The 23,148-nt window shown below is 39.0% G+C and overlaps 1 protein-coding gene across 1 annotated transcript; it reads right to left on the bottom strand.

Moving 5' to 3' along the window:
* Positions 1-91: 91 nt before the first annotated feature.
* blmh (bleomycin hydrolase) lies at positions 92-22,736 on the bottom strand. Its single transcript, XM_061045832.1, has 12 exons — positions 22,579-22,736; positions 20,643-20,840; positions 20,214-20,323; positions 19,182-19,323; positions 16,743-16,831; positions 16,547-16,639; positions 7,777-7,932; positions 7,500-7,658; positions 7,320-7,387; positions 5,674-5,791; positions 5,317-5,383; positions 92-398 (listed from the first exon to the last, which is right to left on the bottom strand). Exons 1-12 carry the CDS (start codon positions 22,586-22,588, stop codon positions 250-252), a joined length of 1,359 nt encoding a protein of 452 aa, XP_060901815.1. The 5' UTR covers positions 22,589-22,736; the 3' UTR covers positions 92-249.
* Positions 22,737-23,148: the final 412 nt, after the last annotated feature.

Below are 23,148 nucleotides of genomic sequence, written 5' to 3' on the forward strand. Positions count from 1 at the left end.
TCAACCATTCCAGAAAACAAGAATACAAACAAACACATGTTGTGGTAGTGTTAACTCTCTGTAGAAATAAGGAGACAGCAGACAAAAGCAGTGAAGTACAAAAGAAATCAAAACCTTTATTATTTTATCTAGAGGAACAGGCTTGTTTGGAAGGATGTGTGGGGTAATAATTGGAGAAGTCAAAGCAGCCAGGGAATAGGGCGGAGTTGAATAGATCCGAGGTTGGGGCTAAAACCTTGATTTCTTTAGTTAGGCCAGCGCCCCCATCGGGTCCCAGGCAGGAAGTACAACTGGCTCCTGTTGCATCACTTCCAGGACGTCGGAGGTTAGGAACTTTTTATCTACCACCACCTCGTACACATACTCGGAGAACCAATCATCCGTCATGATCAGGTAACCTATGAAGACAGACGGAACACAACCAAATTAAAAACTAAATGTAACATGGAAAGCAAAACCAAACTTTGTGCATCTGACCTACACTCTGTAGTACTTAATGTTGCCACTAGGAGGCAAGACTAATGTGTGAAGTTCATATAGCGTAAGCATCTTTATGGACTGATGCAAAATCTGGTTTGCACTAATCTTGAGTCAGTGCTCAGCTGATGAAAATGGTAATTATTGATCAAAGTAGGTATGGCTATTTACAGAAAATTTAAAATAACCACTGTACTAAATGGGTTTCAGATTTGAATAATACTTCTGCAGTGAATTTCTTATTGATGTGGGGCATGAATTAATAACTTTTTCACAAAATGTTTGATCAAAGCTCAACAAAGTAAATGGATATGCTGTTACAATGTTTGTCTTATACAAGGATTTTAAGTAAATAAAGACAAGAATACTCAAGTTTTAAACAAGTGATGCCATTCCCTCATGTAAGTAGGTGTATAGAAAACATGTCTTCACATGATCAGAAAAACAAAACCCAACAGCAAACAATACATGAACGTAGTGCCACCTTTATGTGCTTCCAGTTGAACATTACTCATAATTAATACATTCACATTTCATTCAAATATTCTATTTTTGTCTAAAGCAGTAACATCACATTTGATGACACACTGAATAACTAAAAGATTTATTTTTATGCTTGTAACCTGCAGAAGCTGCTTGCATCATTAATTCAGTGTTGGAATGACACTTTGGTGTTCAGTGTCTTGCCAAAGGACACTTGGACATGAGAGCAGGAAGTAAGGATTGACCAACTCTACCATTGAGCCACAGCATGTGGTAGATTCAGTTTCCTGACTCCTGAGCTGTTTGTGTCATATCACTTCTGTGGTTAGGTCCAGTGAAAAAAAGCAGTTGGAATAGTGTTATGGCGGCACACTGCTTCATCTCTTTATTGAAAGGCCTAGTGCCTCGTATTCCACGGCCCCATATGTCTCAGTAAGGTTTGTCATGATAGTTTCTGCTGCTTTCTAGATTCACACAAACATTTGACCATGATCTCTATACAAATTCTTAGTAATTTTTATTTCATTTTATTAGATAAAAGAGAGAAAGTGAAAGTATCTCTGCTTAGAACTTTTCAAGAAGTTGTATCAGTGTATGTATATTTTATTGCTTTAAGTGCTTTTTTAATCACACAATAAAAAGGGCAGTTTCAAAGGGCAGAAGGGTGGATAACGACAGGGATCCCGACCCCGTCATGGTTTACACTTCCCCATCCTGTAAAATGTGTAAAATGTATGAAACCCTTCTGCTATCACCTCTGAACGCCCACCCTGATAAAACCAAACAATGTCTGCCTCTCTCTATCTTTGTGTATGCATTCGTACAAGGTCAGTGTGGCTGAATGTGGGGTTGTTATGCAAGTGTATCCTGGACTTCCCATATTGTGATAACCTTATCTTCCTTCTGGGATGAGAATGTGCTGCAGCTCGTACTGAAATAATTAAAATGAACAATGTGTGTGTGTAAAATAAGAAGGACTTAAAGTCATGTGAAAAGAAGCTGAATTCAAAGTACACTGCTACTCAAAACAATTGAACACCTTATTATATCTATATCCTTATTATATCCCCACCCCCCCATCCATTCTTTACCCTCCTCATGTTTTCAGAGTTAGGCAAACATGAGCATCCCTCCTACCGTCAAGCCGACTTATTGAAGACGTTGGGGTGACCGCAAGAACGTGCCACAGTTCAAAACAATGTACCAGGGATGGCGTGTCTGTTGTGTATATGTGTTCTTCCAAGTACGCAAGTCTTGAATGGCAAAGTGCCTAGTTCTCACTGTGGTATCCTCATGTGTTGATGTGAGCCTTCCTGGAACCAGCGTGTTGGGTGGCATGTTTTGTGTGTATGTGTGTGTGGATGTGAGTTGGGTGTCATTATTTGTTTTCAGGGATAGGCTTACTGTCCCGTCTCAGAACAGATGGCTATACTGTGGGCTAGAGGAGTGCAGAGCAGCCGCTTTGATTTCCACCTTAAAGCAGCAACTCACAGCATAAGACTTTTACTGAAGTTTGTGTTTATTAACGATGTGCGTGATTAGTTGACTAAAATATTTAATGTCATCAGCCTCGCTATTTGGCACCAGAATGACTAGTTATTTCGACAAACTGTTCATATTTTTTGGGGGTTTTATGTCTAATCTGTAATGCATCCACCCTGCAAGAGCTAGGGCTGCAGCTAAGGCTGGTGGGTCTTTATTCCTCATTCTACTGCCTGGATCTGAACAAGCAGTGAACGGATCGGGGAGCGATTACAGAAAAATCTGAAAGCTGTTATTTATTTATTTATTAGAATTATAAGGGAAATCCAGTGTGTACCGTTCACTATTTCTCATGCAGCAGTTCTCATGAGCCTGGCGATTAGAATGCAGGAAAATCCCACACAAATGAGTCTTTAAATAGTTTATGATTTATTCTCTGTATTCATTTAGCAGTGGTTGTAATATCCTTTTAGATTACTTAAGAATGCTGGTCATCATGTACTTTTGTTACATCTGATTATTGTTTAAAAATGATGTATACATTGATCCTTTTTTACCCGATAAAGCAGATTAATAATATTCCATACAATCTAATAGTCTTTAACTTCTCCTATCTCTAAGTAACTCCACTGGTACTATGCATCAAGTTCTCTATCAGCTCCCTGATTTCTCCTGCATGCTCGCCTCTCCATTCCTCAGCTTTAGTAAAACAAATAAACCCTCTGGATTCCGAAGTGAACTTCACTTCTTGAACTTTTGTTCTCAAACACTTTATTAATCTGGCTGTGGATGGGCTGGGGGCCCTGGACCCTCCTCTCCTATCTAAGGGTGTCTATGGAATAATATATGTGTGAAATACATTTGATTTGATGAAGGGCTATTCCCATGTTTTCCCATCAGTCACTGTGGTTTGTGGTTTGTTTGTGTGGACAGGAACAGTCTTAGACATGGATGTGGAGAACCTGCTGTGTTGTGAGGCTTGTTGCAGAAAGACAAAACCAACCTGACAGACTTTGTTCCCATGATGCATCAATTTGTCTCCTTGGTGGCTAAATCCAAAGTGACGTTGATTTCAGAATACGAATACAAACAAACGATGACAACAAAGAGCTAAGAAATGGGTTCAACAAATCCTATTGAACATACTTCATTTCTCTTTTGAATTAACCATATGTTCTGCAACCATGCCAGCTTCCTGCTGGTTAGCATTCTCTTTGTCTTGCAGAGCTTTTTCCACCTTTAATTCAACTCTTGTAAGAATAGGAGTAAACAGAGGGGAAGAGACAAGTGAAGGGAAGCCATTGTTATTAGTGCTCTCATGTCTCATTTGGTTATTGTGTCAGTGGTTAGCTTGCTAGCTACAGTAGCTCAGCTCTGTGAGTATTCAGTACGTCAGAGCTTACAGCTCCACTGCTTATTTTTCTTTTATAGAGTATTATATTTATGCAACTGGACCCAGATGGACGGAGTAAAAATAAGTCAAGTTAAATAAGGACAGCTGTGCTTGTGCTTATGTTCTTGAGTCTGTAGAAACAGGACAAAACCAATTACTAGTTCATTTAACAGTCTAATCCTGTTCCTAAATCAATTATAAGGAGACAGTGTGGTGTGAGAACGATTTCAAAAGAGAGAGGGCAGACACAGAACTCTGTTGGAAAAGCCTGTCTACTATTTCAAGAAAAAGATTCAAGTGCAAGCTACGGCTTAGATGTTTTCAGACAGCTACTTTCACACTTTTACATCAGGTTGAAGGACTCTTTAAGGTCAAAATTCATTTTGAGGTGCAGTTTTGATTTCCAAAGATCTACAAAAGTGATAAAACTATTATTGTTCCTCATTGTTATCAGTGTGCTGCACTTATTTTATTAAAGAGCCCATATTATGCCCTTTTTGGGGTTCGTATATTTAATCTATGTACCTACTTTTGTACGTTCACAATAGCTAAAGTTCTAAAAAGTGTCTGTTTTCATGTACTGCACCTCCTTGCTCTGTTGAGCCCACACTGTTAGACCCCACGTGGGCCAAGTCTGCTCTGATTGGTCTGCCGAGCCGCTCTGTCGTTATTGGTCAGTTGCTCAGCACGCTTCTTGGAAATTTCAACATGAGCTGCAGGGCTTGCCACAACGAGCCAATGGGCTTAGATCAGTGATCTCACACTGACAATGACGTCGCGCTAACAGGAGGAGGTAGGAGAAGCCGTGTTTACACAGACTTTGAATTTTTGCACATAGATGTGCCTAAACATACACAGGACACTTGGAAAACAGAGTGAAACCAGAAAAAGCATAATATGGGACCTTTAAGTGAAATACACTTGATTTATTTGTAGTGGTGCACTTATGGCTCTCTGTTTTACATGTATTCAGGCATGTGGTTCAAGGCAGACTGGAAATACCTTTGTTATAACACAGAAAATCCACCACATGTTCCAACAGAATGGCAGTATAAAGAAACGATGTCTTTAATACTCATATTGTTCTTCTTGTGTGATGGTGCAAAGTGACATCTGACTGTATATTGCATCTATTAGGGGAAGCAACGCCGGCTTCTGTGGCTGATATTCTCCATTGGGCACAACTGTTTTTACTCCATACTCCATTTACCTCCACTGGTCCCATGAATAATATCCTAATTACCATCTGATGGCTGACTGAATGCAGCTCAGGCCTTCTGTGGCATTTTAAGTTTTGACAGAATCATCATGTTAAATAATTGTGTTCCTAAAAGTGGCTTGTCTATTGTTTTTTGATAATATACTAACTAAGATTTATGAAAACAAGTAACTCCATAAACACGCTGCATGTTGTTCACAGGTTACACTCATAGAAACAAAATCACAGACCAAAGGACATCAGAAGTTTAATAATGTGTTACCTTTGTTCCCACGATCATCTCCCCAGGAGTTTTCCACCCTCCACTTCTCAAAGCCTTCTTTCCCGTCCTGAAGGAGAAAAATAGTGAGCTTGATTGGGAGATAAGAGTGAGAAGCTGAGACTGGAGGAGGGAGAGTGTCCTTACAGCTGGGGTTACTTACCTGGGGGGAAATTGACATCACTATGAAACACTGCAGCAGATTAAAGCAGAATAAACACGCAGCGAGGCTTTGATACATTAAACCCTGGAAAATTCTGAATGTGTGTATTCCTGTTGGTTTGCTTGTATGTGCTCTGTATATGTAAAAGAGTTTACGGAGCTGTCCCACACCTGAACTGTGCCTTTGTGTATTCATACCTTGTCTGTGACAGCAGTGAGAATCATGGCGTGGGTCATGAGAGAGTCTCCAAATATCAGTCGTTCTGCCTTCGAAAGGTTCTTCACAGAGACTCCAAACACGAGCTCATGGTTGAACCTGCATGTATATAAACACACACAAAAAAAAAAAATCCTATTGCACAATCTCTGAAGATGAAAAAACAAGAATATCAAAATGTGCATTTAATTGACTCTTCAAGCTGAACATTTCAGATGTTTTTGATAACTTCATGTGGAGATTTTCCATATCATATCCAAACAATTAAAATAAAGATTTCTGGAAAAGCAACAGAAGAATTGTGATAACCCTAGTCCGGGATTCTGCATGTGCTGAAAGAGTGCTCTCTTTATTTCTTCCCTGAGATGGAATGCAGAAATGAGGCTGAATTAAGGATCAGCTTCTTTCCAATTATGATGATTCGGCACCAGAAAAGATCTGTCCGGAAGACGAGCGTCAACAGAGATGGTTCCAGACTTATGGCCCCATGCTGGTTTGGATCAGTGTGCAAATTAAAACCTGGCGCCAGCAACTCAGACAGATGCTTATGCACCTGAAGGTTAAAGATGAGCAACTTTGTCCCTGTGAAGAGGCTGACACCTCATGAGGGGAGATGAAGTCTTCACTTGTCTGCCCAGATTCAAGTGGAAATATTTACTACATCTCTTGTTTTAGGGATTTCAAATTTCTATTTCATTTTCAGTGAACAAAATGAGAGGAACATGTTTTCAAGAACTTCAATCACAGTTGTTGTAAAACTACCATGGCCTGTATGACCAAGAAGCTTCAGACATTATTCATTATTCATCCACTTATATCTACTCCTTTTATATTTTGTATTTTAAGTTAAGTTTAAGCTTAAAGTTGTATTTAAATTGACACTTTATATTGTAGGTTTAAAATGTTTCGTCTTCCTGCACTGTTGTTAATTTACTGCTCTGTGTGCCCCCTGGGGACAAATTAAGGTTTTTGAATTGAATTGAATCGAAGACATGTTTATTTTGAACCATATTTACTCTTTACTTTATATTATTTATAATGTAGATGTAATTTATCATCAGAATGGTCAGAGCTAATGTTGTAACAAATATCATTGACACAAACCACATTATTTCAAAACACATGACAGAGATCATTTGGTGAAAATGTTGGCATTGTTAAACTTTTGCAGCATTGAGTAAATGATTCAGGCTTGTCCTCCTTCTCTTGCTGCTGTTGCCCTGCAACTTCTTGATGTGAGTACAACCACCCACTTTCTATCAACCCCATGGACCCAGGCAACAATTAGTCTATTTACTGGAGACCATATGCGACTGTGAGCAAAGAGAGGGGAGATTATTTTTAATAGTTTATTCATCTTGAATGCTTCTGTGTCGCTCAAATAAAAATTAAAAAAAAAGAAGAGGAGAAAAGACTTTCGGTCTCAAAATGTACTTTTGCCTTCAATAATATACACGGTCCTAAAGTTAAGTCTATGTATGGAAAACCCTGAACACACATCTTTCTCATTTTGCATGCCAATAATCCAATAAAGCTTTACATTTACTTGGACTTTGGGATATTTATTCCCATTACAATACAATCATTTCAGAGAGTCTACTACAAACACCAGATGTTTTATACTCACACATTCAAGTCATTAATGCCCAGCTTGCCGTGGAAATGTTTTCCGACGTCACAACCAAACCACACTGCCTGAGGAAAAAAAAAGCAGCCATTTAAGATTTATTATGTTTTTCCACATATGCAAACAAATCCAGTCATCATCAATGTAATGGTCTCTACTGTTCTGCCTGCCCTAACCTACCTCTCCGTCCTTGATGGAATCAGCCGCAGCCTTTTTAAGCAGCTGGATTGGCTGATTGTTATACAGAGTGCTGCGGCCACCAACCATGTTACCTAGAAACTCAACACTGTACAGCTTCCCGTAAGGGTTTTGGGGTCGAGGGTCGTTCACAAGGCAAACCTGAGAAAAGAGATTAACCACATGATTTAAAAAACAAAGGGCTGAATTTCACAGGGTGTCAGGAACTGTGTTCAACACAGAGGGGACCAACAGAAAGCTACATGGCTGATTCATACACCTTGTCCTGAATGTTGTATAGGGGTTTGACATGCTCTCTGTAGAACTCCTGAGGGGTGAGTGGTCCCATACGATGGAAGTTCTTGTCCTTGTCTCTGTATTCCCAACAGATGGTCTCCGGGGGGCTGCCTAGACAAACGCTGGCCACACGGAACACCTGAACAGAAAACACAGTTCAAACATCAACATAACTACAGACTAGGGTCACTATTCTTTTTTCCAACAATATAACAGTTAGAAGACTTGTATAAAGACACAACCAAAAGGACTAAAATCAACCACTACAAGAAACAAACCAAAACAGACAATACAATTAAAACCAGAAAAGGCAAATGAAGTAGGACATAAAATCCCCCATTTCCTCATCATGCACACTTCAAGGTTTTATTAACCTGCCACAGTCCATTACATTTAAATCCAGCCTCAGCCTGAATGGGAATGTGCAGTGCCCGTATTCAGTCCAGAGAGCTTCCAATTCAGGTAAGAGAGGGGTCACTATTCTTAATCATCAATCAATAATCATCTAATGACAGTGTTTTTCAAAAAATATTTGTTACTACAGACAGTTCATACTCTTAAACCTGTTGAGGAGAAGCACTGCTGAAATGACTTCTCATCTACTCTATCCCCCCACGTTCTCCTCTTTTCCCTCTCTATATTGCAACCCACCCATCCACCTTCTTCATATCACTCTATTTGCTCATTTACACACCACAGCTATTCCCCCTCTGTACCGCTTCCTGCGGTGTTGAACTTCAGACTGGGTTCCTGTGTGCTAAATCTGGTTGTTTAGACTGTCTGTCAATCTCGCCCTTCTAACCTCTGTTATAGTTTCAGGAATTTCCCACTTTTGCTTTTCCCTTCTCCATTCTGCAGGAAGCAGCCGATGCTTTCTTATCAAAATATGCAAAGAAGGTCCTGAGAAATAAAGATCCAGCACAGCCTCTTGTCAGTGGCTGACATAAGAAGCGCCAGTGCTTAATTTGTTTCACAAAGTGTACGGTGAGCCACAACACAGTAATGTTCTGACTGTGGTGATTAATGGTGAAACATCATACTCTTAGAGGACAAATATACCATAGACCACAACATGCTACTTTTTAGAGTGCAGCAGCTAATATCTAGACATATATAACTTCTGTCAGGTTACATATTGAGCTGACGGGGGAATTATTTTTGGCTCTGCCTGAAGAAATAAAGTAGCCATGGAAGCAGTTTTTCAAGCTAAGTCAACACATATTAAAACCTGATTCATAAAGAAGACATTCTCGGTTTCTGGTTTGTAGTTACAGCGCCCTGTGAGCCCAGTATCTCCACCCCCCCAACCCCCATTACTGGGCACATGCTAGCCTAGCACAGAGACAAACACAGGAAAGGGCATACATTAAAGTCAAATTCAAGGTTTGTACAAACTATCCCCTGCTTCATCACTGATAGTGTATTCAAAAGAATACAGACACACACAAAAATACATGTGGCTGTGTCAACCAAGGCATCTGTTTAACTCCCAGCCCCCTATACATCTTCTTACTTATTCAATGACTTTGTTTACATTTTGTTTCAATGTTTGTCCAGATACCATAGCGCCTTGACTTTAGATGTTTCCATATTCCTCCCTCCCACTTCAAGGAATAACTCAAAAGCAACTTTAAAACCTTTCAATGACTTTACAATTATTTTTCTTAAACCCTGAGCCTTGTGTAAGGACCTCTCTTGATGCCAATTCAGCGCTGTCACCCACTAATATTTACAAGGTAAATAAAGTAGGTGTGAGGCAGAGACAGACAGAAAGGTCTAAGTCAGGAAATAAAGAGCCACAGGGACATCAGAGAAGGATGAATATTAAAACATCTGCTGCATCGATGACAGATACACATAACTGACAGAGAAAGCAGAGAAAGAGGGAAAAAGGTAAACGAGGAAAAAGGGGATGGAGAGAGAAAGAGAACGGCAAACAAAAACAGTTGATTTACAAACCTAAGAGACTTACAGTAGAGGAAGTTTGATTGATTGATTGTTGGTCACGTTTAATAAACTCCTCCCACTGCAATACTTCTTAGATATAAAGCTATCATTATTTCACATTTTTCTTATTTAATTAGCTTTTGAATCACACAAAACATTTCCACAAAGAGCAGGGGGTGTTTATGTTATTAATGAATACTGATTAAACTTTGTGACATTTGTCATCACATTAATCTTCACTACTCTTGCGGACTTTAACATTCATATCTTTTTTTTTTTTAAAGATTGATTTTTGGGCTTTTTGTGCCTTTAATGTAGAGATAGAGTGGATAGAGTCAGAAATCAGGGAGAGAGAGAGTAGGGAATGACATGTGGGAAGGGAGCTACAGGTCGGATTTGAACCTGGGCCGCCCGCTTAGAGGACTACAGCCTCCAAACATGGTGCGCGCACTAACCACTGCACCACCAGATACCAACATTCGTATCTTAACATTTCAAAGACCTGCAAATCTTACTTGTTTCAAGAACCATCTGTCAAGTTACTTTCTCTTGGACTAATCAGAATCTAGCAGAAGGTCCATCCTCAGGTCAGCATTAACTCTGTGACAAACAATAAGCTGAGCGGCTGCATACTATCCCATCCTAAACACACACAATGTTATGTTATGATAGCATCTGTGCTCCCCTGTTCACTTTGAATTGTTTTAATTGTCTTAAAGGTCCCATATTCTTCTTTTTCTGGTTTTATATGCTGTTTAGTGTGTTTTCCAAGTGTCCTGTGCATGTTTAGACACATCTATGTGCAAAAATTCAAAGTCCGCGGAAAAGCGGCTTCTCCTTCGTCCTCCTGTTAGCTGTAGCATTAGCTGCATGTAACGCTCTGTTCTAGCCCCCCTCGATAAAAATTTGTCAGTGTGACGTCATTGTCAGTGTGAGATCACTGATCTAAGCCCATTGGCTCGTTGTGGCAAGCCCAGCAGCTCATGTTGAAATTTCTGAGACGCATGCTGAGCAACTGACCAATAACGACAGAGCGGATCGGCAGACCAATCAGAGCAGACTTGGCCCACGTGGGGTCTAACAGTGTGGGCTCAGCAGAGTGTCGCTGACGGACTCAGAGCGTAGAGGGAGCAAGGAGGAGCAGTACATGAAAACAGACACTTTTTAGAACTTTAGCTATTGTGAACGTACAAAAGTAGATACATAGATGAAATATACGAACCCCAAAAAGGGCATAATATGGACTCTTGAATAAAAATCCCCTAAGTAGAGTAAAGCAGTCCTAGCCAATGAAAACACACAACAGTAAACTTGGATATATAGGTAACTGTGGGCAAGGCACCCCACTTTACAAGATAGCTGTGGTGCTTGGCTGCAGGAGTTAAGCCCTCCTTTTCCCCCGGACAATCTGTGTGGTCCACAGAAAGCAGTGACACACTTTAACCAGCTCCTTACGGTGATATGGTTCAAAGAATAAAAACAGCATCTACATTAAAAATATTCAATGACTTTTGTATTTAGTACATTTCACTGTACATAAAAGTGGTGATTAAATAAAAATTAAATCTTTAATTAAAAACATTTGTACATTAGATGTATCCAACTGACTTTAAGCAGGATAAAAGCTCATCCAACAATGTTTGAATAAACAATTATGGCCAAGCCAAAGAAGATATAATGAGGGTCTGCAGCTGGCTCTCATCCAGTTTACGCCAAATTAAGGCAAAACATGCACCCAATTTGTACTCTGCATTCAATTTATAACGATTGTCTGAAAGCTGGACTTGTGAGTGTAAGCAAATGACACCATACAAACAGTTTGGATAAAAATGAGTGAGGTTTTGATTACATTTCCATATTTTGTAAACATGAAACACATGTGGTCATTGTTAAAGTGGAACATCGGTGAAAAATAAATTTAGAGTGTAAGTGGACATCACTGGAAGAGCAAAGCTATTGTTGCAGCCCCTAACATTGACACATCTACAGGAAGCCACCCACAGCGAACAAACATATCAACAGAGCCCACGGCCAGCAGCACTAAGACACAGCAAGGTTGCTCCTCTGTGATTTTTGATGGCTGTCTCATGAATCACATGAAGTCAGAGCCGAGAGCAGAACCGCACATGGTGAGTCTGATTCCATGACGCAATGGAGCATGAAAAGGCTACAGTTGTGGTGTGAGGGATACCATCTGTGTGCACTCATGTGTGTGAAGAACTGTATGGCACTGTACAGTAACCAATGAATGTATGTGTGTGTGTGTTGTCTACATTAGTGAGAGTAGAAGAGCAGGGACACACACCAGATACAGAATGAAAGAAAAGACTTGCTTTGAAACTCAAACTAATTAATTCTGCTTGAATGATGCAGCGTATGGATCCTGTCGTCCTAGAAGCTACTACAAAAGGAAACTTGAAGTGTGTATCAGTCAAGATTAAAATGAGGAAAGCTGCTTTTAACCTAAATGTGATTTTTTTTTAAAGGTTCCTTTCTGGCATTAACAAAAAGAAGCAGTTCTTTACACGCACAGGGATCCCTTTGAGTCGAGCGCTACCTGTGTACAGTAAGTGGAAGCAGAGATGTTGACCCCAGTTGCCTGTCATGGAAGTGTGTGGGGTCTGAGATGATGAAGTGCAGGGTATAATCACATCTGCCAGTTGGGAGGATGGACAGCATCACTTCCACACATACCAAAGTAGGACTGACAATTTGATCGTGAGAAACACATGTGCACACGTACTGTAGATGCAAAGAGACCTTTTTCTGCTGGGGTTAAGTTTAATTAGATGGCTTTCATAAAATAAGAAAACAATTAGAACTGTTGTCATGGTACAAAAACTAACCTGTTAGTATGTATTAAAAAAAAGCAAACCGAGCAAATATTTACCATATATTTGAAATCTTCCATTATATTATATATATATATATATATATATATATATAAATAAATAAATAAAAGAGTTAACTTGTATCTAATAGACAAATGGATCTATTTTTGAAAAGCGTGCTCAACAAATATAAATATAGAGACATGAGGTCATAAGATGAAAAAATCATGGAAAGGTTCAATTTGATCCATGATTAACATCAAAGTAATGTGAATGCTGAACTGTTCTTCTGTGTTACATTAACGCCCACTGGACTTTAAAAATGTATCTTCCTTACATGCACTCTGTGAGTAGTTACACACACTAAGATGTTTTCTCATAGTCCACTGCACAGCTCCTACATTACACCTTTTGTACATTTTGTTTTTTATATATTGTAATATCTTCTTATTCTGTATTATTTAAGTTGTTGCTAGTTCTGCTTTATTTCCTTGTTAATTGATTAGCACCAATACACCAAGTCAAATTCCTTGTATGTGTAAATGTACTTGGTAATAAACCCCGATTCTGATTACATGAATTGGGGGGGGGGGGGGGGTGGTAACATTGAACAACATTAAATAGCTATTAAAATGATTTTGGTCGAATGTACGTGACACAACTGTACAAACCTGACTGTCCTCATGGCAGTCGTTGTTATGAAATGACCAAAACCTCCGTTACTACTTGGCCATGATAGATTGGCATTTCATAAAACAAACCACTTCCAGGTGGACAAACAAAGACCCTGTCAACCCCCTGCCCCTCACTCTGTCGTGCGGTGCAGTGTGAGCAGTCTTTACTGTTGTACAACATGTGTTTGTGTGTGGGTGTTGATGGCTGGGCATCCATTGGAGGCACTTTGAGATACAGTGGACTGTTTAAACAAGCAAGCAGCCAGCAGCACAATGCAACCAAACAGCTGACAACAAAGGCTGCTTCACCAGACCCCTGCTCTGCGTGAATCACCTCAATAGGAGGCTGATTGACTGACTGGCCCCGAGCTTATTCAAACACACCGGAAGCGTAAATACTGCTTCATATGCATACACACCTACTGTATAGAGTTGACCTGTACAAGCCATGAAAAAGCACACATTGTAGGCAAATGACTGCACGTCACTGCTTGAATACAGGTGTGATTCAGTGTGGAAGAACCTGTCCACATTAACATATTCACCTTTTATTTATTTATTTAAAGGATTTCATTTATTTTCAGTCAGTTTCAGGACAGACTGTTCCATAAACAAGATTGCCATCTTTAACCGTGTAACATCTGGAGCTTTGGGCTCGTGGTTATCTCTTCTGCACAATCTGTTCACACACGTTTATCAGCTCATATGAGATAGGGACTTTCAGGCATACTTGGCTTTCATTCAACAAAATAATACTGGGAACAACCTTATTATGCTACATTTGTTTAAATGATATAATTCATGCCTTTATAAAAACAGATCTAGTGTGCTAAAAATGAAAAATAATTTTCCTTAAAAATATCTGCAAAAATCAAAGTTGTCGGCGGGCAAGAGTGTCACCTGTGTTGCTTTAAACTTGTTTGCTGAATAAAGTCATTATGGTATTAAACACTAATTTGTAGGTATTCTGAGGTAATACAAATAAGTATTACTAAAGCTGTATACTGAATAAGAAAATATCATATGATGTATCCCAAGTAATGGGTTTAGATTGTTTGACTATATGTTCTTTTAAAAAAAATAATCAATAGCATTAACTTGAATCTTAGGTAAGGGGAAGAGAACCTTTAACCTTGACCTCAGTCTTAACACTGAGTCAGTTCTGACAAAGGCATCGATTCACAGTCATGTCTTACTTTACAGCCCCCTCTTCTGGTCAAAATAGAACAATGCAACAAGAAAGAAGAGTGTTCAAAATAAAATAACATTTCTACCAGTTTTTTTTCTATATACACTCAGAGGCCCCGGTAAAGGTTACACTACAGTCTTCTGCAGTTAAATAAAACCTCTCTGCATTCAATTCTACATTTCAACTACAATTCAAAAAAGCTGAAAGTGCTTCATTATTTTGTCCAAAATGTGTTCCTCCAATTATGTTTGTTATTGAGGTCATAGTTTAGCAAGGTGTCTTTCCTTGTTTTGCAGCAGAGAGAAGAAAAAAAGCCTGCACACTTGCTCAAATGCCACAAAACGTAAATCACAACATTTCGACTAGAGGGCTCATTCATGGGAACATTTTTATAGTTCTACATATAGTAACTAAAATGTATAAAGTGACCTCTGGTTGAAATGTTGTGGATAATAAAACTTTTTGTGGTAAAGTAGATGTGTAACTTTTAAATTGGCCACAGAGTGTTTAAGAATGCATGTACTAGTGCGTCCTCTCTTTTTAATCATTTAATTCAAAGGATTTATACTTTATCACCATATGTAATCATTTTATTAATAGGGCATTGTTAAGAGAAAACCTCACTTTTAATGCACTTTTATTTCTTTGCAATAGTATAAAACGGTCCATTTATTGAACTAGGATGTTCGAGTCTCTTTTGCAAAATGCTGTTCATTATTCACTTTCCTTTTTATAATAACATTACGAGACTTATGACAGGTAAAGATGCAGCTCTGAGCCCTGGTTGTTGTATTCACAACTGAAGGCTATGGTGACTTAAAGCATGCTAAATGTGAAAACAAATACTAGAAGCAGGGACTCTGACACCTGGAGCTTTCAAGACAAATTAAGGTGTGTCTTTAGTTTTTCTTAATGAACACAGTTTACCTTTCTGAGTTCCTAGAAAAGATCTTGATTCCCTCTGAAACATCCTGGATAGGGCATGTTAATGATCATTTTAAAATATACTGATTTTTTTGGGATCTTCCCAGCGACCAATGTCCCCGTTGATTAAACAGAAATTGAAACGACTAATAAAACTCTTTAATACGACGGAAGACTAGGGCCATGTTAAAAAATATATATATTTTTTTAAATAATCTCGTAAATTAACGAGTCCGAGACCAGCCTGCACAAAAATGATGAAAGTAGAAAATGATGAAAGTAGAACTCTTAAAGTCTTTTCCTCTGCAGACAGCTTCCTCCCAGTCAGTGTGGATCTTTCTTCAGTTTCTTGCAGAATCTTTTCAGGGTCCTGATATTTTATGACAATGTGAAGATGATGATGTGTCAAAAGCATGTGTAGTTTCATATCTGCATAAGTAAACAACACAACTATTTGTGTCTGTTATCGGTCTGCCTTGTTAAAGTGTCTCATGTGTAGAGACAGTTTGTGTCCTGTTCATCATTTTACAGATAAACAAGGTCTTACAAATTGAAGTGAAAACTTCTCTTCAACTGTTTTTACCGACTACACAAGGAAGTATCCTATTTCCTTATTAGTGAAACCTTTAGGACAAGATGCTCTTCTGATATAGACTAAAATAACCACTTTATTCTTTTATTCTTTAAAGACTTCTACTTTCATCATTTCCGCGCAGGCTGGTCTCGAACTCGTTAATTTACGACTTTAATCTCAAAATATATATATATATATATATATATTTTTTTTTTTTTTTTTTTTTTTTTAACGTGGCCCTAATCCTCCGTCGTACTTTAATAATGGAATTGATGGTTATTTTAAATGCCTCTAAAATGTGTGGCTCTTTGTGACATGAGTTACCCCGTGGGTAAAATGTGCTGTGGCTAATATTAGCAGTGCTCACGTCACCAGCCTTTAGTCCTCACTAACATCCTCATGCCTGTGCTGAATGTGGTTAGGCATTACTCCAGCTGAGTGGTTATATACCAGTTTAAACTGACGCAGCTTTTATATGAGATGCCTTATTTAATGTGCTGGTTTACACCCAGGCGGAGATTACTGCTTTTAATGGTTTAGTCATCTAATTGTGCACATTCACAATAGATAGATAGAATCTTTATCATCCTTATATAATGATGTTTCAGTCTCACCTCCTCGATCATGGTGTCCATAGCATCATGCAGTTCAGCTTTAGTTGCATCACTGGCCACCATGTTCCTCAGTCTTAGGCAGTATTCTCTCAGCTAGAACACACAGTCAGACAGAAATATTAGCTTTACCTCACCGATTACATGCTGCAATAATGGGGGTTAATTATTTTTGACTGAAGGAAATGTGTAAACATACCTTATGGTTAAGGATGTCATTCATTCTCCGTGAGGCCTCTGAGCTGTGTGACTCTGGAAAGCATTTCTTTGGGATGACTCCATATTTTTCTGAAAATAGATTTACAGACATTCAGACATATATTTCACGATGATTTAGAATAAACCTTTAACTGACAGCCAATAACTTTGAAACTGCACAAGCTCATTGTTTAGGACAGTGGTTCTGTAGGGCCCCCTTATGGAAGATGAAAAATATTTTCAAGCTCCCCACCTTTCATCATAGACATTGACACATATACATTTATCACACTGTCAGTCAAACACTTTGCCAACAAATTCCTTTATTAATCAAACATCCTCTGCAAAAAGTACAGAATAGCAACTTCAGTGTTTTACCACATAGTGAAAAAACCAACTAACAACGTGCATCTTTTAAAGAGGAAGCAATCAGAGTGACACCATGCAACTTCTCCATTTTTAATATGTAACAACAGTCATAGCTTAAATCTTCAGCCTGACTCTATACCACTCGAAGTTCATTTTCAATGTCCAGCTTTGATCTGTATTCTGTGGTGATTGAAGCAACTGCAGGAAAATCTCTCACACAGGTAGGATGGCAAAGGGAAGGGGTGTGGCTTAATTCAGTACCCACCATTGAACAAGTGAAGCCAAGGGCGCGATATGACTCATAATATTTTCTTTGTCTTTTTTAATCGTAGTTGTGACGTCTGGTGTAGATTCATTATTAGCCTCACGTTAACCTGTAAGTACTTTTAAAATGTTCCCCTGATTTGCTGTAGTTGTGAGTGATATGGAAAGATATATCATGATATTTTCATGGCAGGAACTCATTCACAGTTTGATGCATTCTATGCACAATTTGAGCGTTTTCTTTTGGGTCTTTAAATCTATTTTAGAGTTCATCAGGTACATTTTCACACCTTGATGTATTCACTTGAAAACATGTGGACTTCAGCTTCTTGTGTTTCTGTACTATTTTAGCCCTACAGAATTCCTACAACTGTAGTTTCATATACGTAACCTTTGTTGACAGCAGGGCTGTACAGTACGACATATATGTCACACGTGCTGTGCAACAAACGATTTTACCTCATTGCATCGGTGCGACAGAGAGGCAGATAGAGCTTTTTTAGAGAGAGATGGAGAGAGAGAGAGAGAGACCGACAAAGAGAGAATTAAAGTAAATGTAACTGGGTGATTTGTGGTAACAATGTAAACTGGATCCCTGATGGGTTACGTGCTTTAGGCTCGGTGCCACTTCAGCGAGTACAGCAGGGATTAGCATCTCCATTAAAGCAGGTCCACCTGCTGAAGGTCTGTTCAAACTGAAGTCTCGCTTTTCAAGTTCTTAAGATGATTCAAAGAAGCGGGCTGTGGCTCTGACTCATGGGCAAAAAAGTGGTTGTGGATGCTATTACTCCCACCAGCATCATCGAGAATCACCGCTGAGTGCAGTTCTGCATAAGCACAAAGCGGATTCATTTAGAAGCTTCAGCCTGCTTAGAGGTAAACACAGTGACTAAAAACAAGTCATAGAAGCTCAAATAGTCTAATTTTAAAACAATGTGACATTACTGGATTTATTTTAGTTTTGTTTATGGACTGGTAAGAATGGCAACAAAAACAATTCAAACATAATCCAGAATGTAAGTATTCTGTGACACATCTAAGTAAGTTTTACTGAAATCTTGAGTTTTATTTATAGAGAGGTCGGGACAACGCTGATTGACAGACAGCATCACCATGGTTACTCACTCTCACCTGCCTGCTAGAGTTGTTGACTCACTGACATCGCTTCAAGCATTCAATGCATGAAAATAAATGAATGTGCTGTTCAAAACATTGTTTTAACAACTGAGGTCAGGACCTCGCTGAAGTCATAATGTCGTTTCATTCTTGATTCCTCAGGTGAGCTTTGAGTGGAGATACTAACTAAACCAAGAGAGGGCAGAGAAACACTGGCAGAAACAGATTTAACAATGGGATTTTATCTCCCATCGCTGACTGTTTGTCTGAGCTCTGCGCTGTCTGACTCTCAGCAGACTGTTTATAAAAAAATGCAAACCTTGACAGTGCAAACTCTGCAAATAATTGTTTTCTTGCACCCTGTCGAATTGGAAAAATCTCAAACAGTCCCATGTAACTAAATAAAGTTATTTTCACAGACTACCTCTTCATTTTCATTTTCCTTTTTAGCCATGAATCCCGCGCCGCTGTGAAGAAAAGCGGAGGGGAAACGTCTGTGTAGGAGTATAGAATTGCATCAGATAGAATGCACACTGTTGTTGCTCAATACTCTGATATTTCTACTTTTGCAGATCGACAACCCATTCTAATCCTTCACCATCTAAGATTGTCTTATAGCACACCCCTGCTCTGCTGGCAGAGCAAAACAGGGGTTAGGCAAGTTAGATTATGTGTCATGAAGAGAACTAACCAATGAGGTTGGCCAGCATGTCCCACTGTCCTCCATCATTGGTTGGATTCGAAAGCAGGAACTGGACTAGGCGTCCGTCCACTGGGGCTTTCCTCTGTGCTGTCTCCACACAGGCCTGGAGGAAGTAGTAGCATCGCTCGATCTGTTCAAAAAAACAAAAACAAAATAGAGAAATACAGTTAGTTCAAAGAAACAATGTCACAATGTCACAATGTTTTACATGTTATGGTACATGCAGAAATGTACACTGGAATTGGACCTTTCAATTTCCCATTAGGTCAAAAAAGTGTTTTATATCACATATGTCTTGCATTGAGCTATACTGCATATGTCTGTATCTGGCCTGACAATAACAAAAAAGGCCTTTTTCAGAACTTTTTTTCTTTTTTTAATTCAGGAAATATCATCTTGGAAAACATAAGATTATGCCTTATCCTGCAGTGCGGGGCATACATGAAATGTAGTGTCCAATGAAGTGTCTCTCAGATTTATGTCCCAATGACTAAAATGTTCTGCCAGTTACTGGGAAAATAATTTCTAACTGGTGGGTTAGTATCACATCCTGGCTACACCCATGATTTTTCAGAGACAGAGATAAAAACATTTAGCTTGGTGTCACTGTGACGTCACAGCTGGAAGAGCCCTGACAACAACACAAAGAGGGTTTTAGGTGGACAATGATGGTATAGTAATAGATGGCAGTACAATAACACAGTACCAATGCACATTCACACACAACCACACACATGGTGTACTGCCTATAAAACAACAAAAACATTCATCAGCCAAAAGTTTACATCACTAGAAACCTAAAACTTAAGAAAGTTAGAAAAAATACACAAAACCAGCCACAACATTAAACCAATGCTACCTCCTCACACACAAGTAACCCACTGACTATCTGTATACTCGCTGTGAATGTAACCACAAAATAGGGAGAAATTTGGAATGGAGCAGGAACAACATATAGTTGCCCTCTAAGATGGTGAAGAGTGTAAAACCAAACATGTTAAGTGCTGTGCTGTGTCTTACCTTGTCCCAGAAAAAGAGATACGACTGACTAAACTCAAACTCTTCTATGTTAAACTTCTTCATGAAGGGAAGTCGCATGACATTGAGGCACGAGAAGATCCAACATCTCCCTGGTGAAATAATGAGACAAAGAACAATTCTAAAAACTTTTTCAGATCATTAACATGTTTTTATGGATACATCAGTAGCACTGTGTGTGATCTAACCATCTTATGAGGATGCCTTCTAAAGCTTGCTGAAAGTTTGAGCAAACCTCCAGGTCTATTTTATGCATTATGAACAAATAAATGATTTTCAAAATAAAACATAAACCAGTGATTATTTGGAAGGAGAGTTGAATAATGCTAAAAAAAAAATGTCCATGCTTCACTCGATGCTATAAGTATGCTATGTATAGTATTTGTCATTCTTCCAATATTTCTTTCCTACCTGAGTTTTTCTGGTTGGTAATGGGCTTGCCTTCCGTGGGAATAGAGTGCTGAAAGATATGCACTGTATCCTGGACAGTCTGCCGGTGCAGACAAACCTCCAACGGGTCAATGCAGGTTGATACGTTTTGGGCCAACAGGTAACGTGGCTCGGCCCGCAGCCGCTTAAGGAAGGTGGCTACCTTCTCCTGACTTAGACCTGGAAGAGCAAAAAACATGAAACAGAGAAGTGAGGGTGAATAGAAGAATAAAAGATAGGAGGAATGAATGATATAAGGAATAGAAGAAGAATGGAAATTTTAGACTTTAGTTAGGAAGACTTTCACAGCTAGATAAACAGGCTGTGGATGATGTTTATGCACACTGCCCTCTTAAGATGAATAAGCACTCTCAGACTCAGAAGTCACAAAAGAACCAGGAAAATACCAGATCAATAGTCATAACATAGTAGCACATTGTTCACAGAAGAATACTGTACAACCCTTACGTACATGGACAGATTATATTGGATAAGAGTCGATTAAGGACATCAAACACAATCATGATAAGATGTCGTAAAGAGAACGAAGGGCATACTAAGAGAGGGAGGGACAAACAAAGAAAAAATCTAGAATGCTTCCTAATGGTGCGATAAGTGCCCTGGTAAGAGTGAACCAGAGCTTGATGGTGTCATTCCTCCAGCTCCCTGTGTGCGAGGAATACTTTGGAAAGCAAGTCGTCTCCCTGGACAGGAGAAGTGGTGCACACTTTGACAAAATCAAACCTGCACTGATCTATGGCTTGAAATTTAGTCAAATAACTGTGCAAATCAATTTAACACTGACAAGAACATTGCCTAGTCATGCATGCTGCCTAGACTTCAACCCCTCTTTCAGTTGTGTTCTGTTGCTTTCCGCCCACACAAAGTTCAGATGCAGAATAGTGTCCCTGCCAAACTAACTTACATTCATACTCGTGTCATCATATAACGGGCCTATGGCCAGATAATATATTTTTAGAACAGGCCAGCATTGAGTTGTGTGTCAACATGTTTTTTGTTTGCTTGTGGCCCAACAAGTTTTGAGTCTTCTCAGTCAGTAATGTAGTTTGTCAAGTCATTCAACAAGTGGGACCATGGATGATCAGAGCACAGACATCACAGTGTTTTCTATGGCGAGGGGCCAAGCACGGGTACATTTACACATCAGTGGATGTACAATTGGCTTTATATTACCTAAGCACATCACTACACCCATAGGGCTAAATGTCAGCTGGCATGGTGCCTTATATCGGGGCGGGTACAACAATAGTGTAAAGGTCAGAAAACCACGACAATAACACGACCTCATTTTAAATCTTACTTCAAGTAGTCAAAACCCCACAGTATTCATACATCTCTTTAATCATCTGTCTGAAGTTTGGACATTGGCCTATCAACAAAAAATGGAAGTAACCTATAATCGAAACAACCCAATTCAATGGACTTTGCTGGTTTACACGAAACTTGGACGTTATTGGACGCATCAGAAGAATGTTACAACATTTTCAAAGTCGCTTTTGAGGGTTACAATTGTGCTTCCAAACGAAAACCCGCTAAAATGAATCTGAACTATTGTAAAGAGTTTGACAGCTTCATTCATGACTAGCTAATGTTAGCCACATGAGCTAACGTTTCCGGGCTCATGTCGCCGACACCAGATACACGGAATAAAAGTCCTAGCTGTATTTGTCTCAAGTTTGGATGAGGGTGCCTTCCTGAAAAGTTATCGGCACTGACTGTCATGTTACTAGCATAGTAATCTGCGTTGAAATCTTTCTTTTATGCTGCCATTAAACGCAATTAATGCTAACTTAGCAAGTGGACGTTAGCTTGTGTAAGTGTCATCCTCCAGCTGTTAAATACAGGCTGCTGCTACCGGAAACACAATACTGATTAAAATAATGTACACTAAACCTACCAGTTTCCATGTTTTTGTTTAGCTTGAGGAGCGTTTTCTGTTAGCCTGAGAAGTCACCGGCTCTTTGTTTATTTCATTCACACACAGTCACTCAGTGCACACAGGGTGCGCTCGTTTATCACATCACCGTATATTTGTGACGTAGCAGCTGGGCGGAGTTCCCAATCGGCAAGATCCGCATGGTGGTAGCCATAGACTGTAAATATGTTACATCAGACCCTAGACATCAAAGTAAGCTCCTATGCAATAAATAATGATTTCTGTTACATTGTTATGGATGTCTTTCATTACAACCAAATTTAATAAAACGATTGGAACAGATCGATGCATATTAGCAACATTATAAACTATAAAATGTAACAATCCTTGATACATAAAGACAATACTGTACAGTTCATGTGTGATTTATATGATTTTATTTAACAAAATAATCCTGACAGATTAATACTATCTTTTAAAACAGGTTTGATTTGACCACTTTTTTTTACAATTTATATAGTCTAGATTATTTTACAAAACCCATTCGGCTTTAGTGAATATTTGATATAGTGGGTAGATATACATTTTTTA

The sequence above is a fragment of the Labrus mixtus genome, chromosome 9 (assembly GCF_963584025.1).
Source record: "Labrus mixtus chromosome 9, fLabMix1.1, whole genome shotgun sequence".
Classification (NCBI taxonomy): Eukaryota; Metazoa; Chordata; class Actinopteri; order Labriformes; family Labridae; genus Labrus; species Labrus mixtus.

Coding starts and splice junctions, on each gene's coding strand:
- blmh (XM_061045832.1), bottom strand. Junction 7,388..7,499: donor ATTCCATCAAGGACGGAGAG/GTAGGTTAGGGC, acceptor TTTTTTCCTCAG/GCAGTGTGGTTTGGTTGTGA. Junction 5,792..7,319: donor GGCATTAATGACTTGAATGT/GTGAGTATAAAA, acceptor ATATACATGCAG/GTTCAACCATGAGCTCGTGT.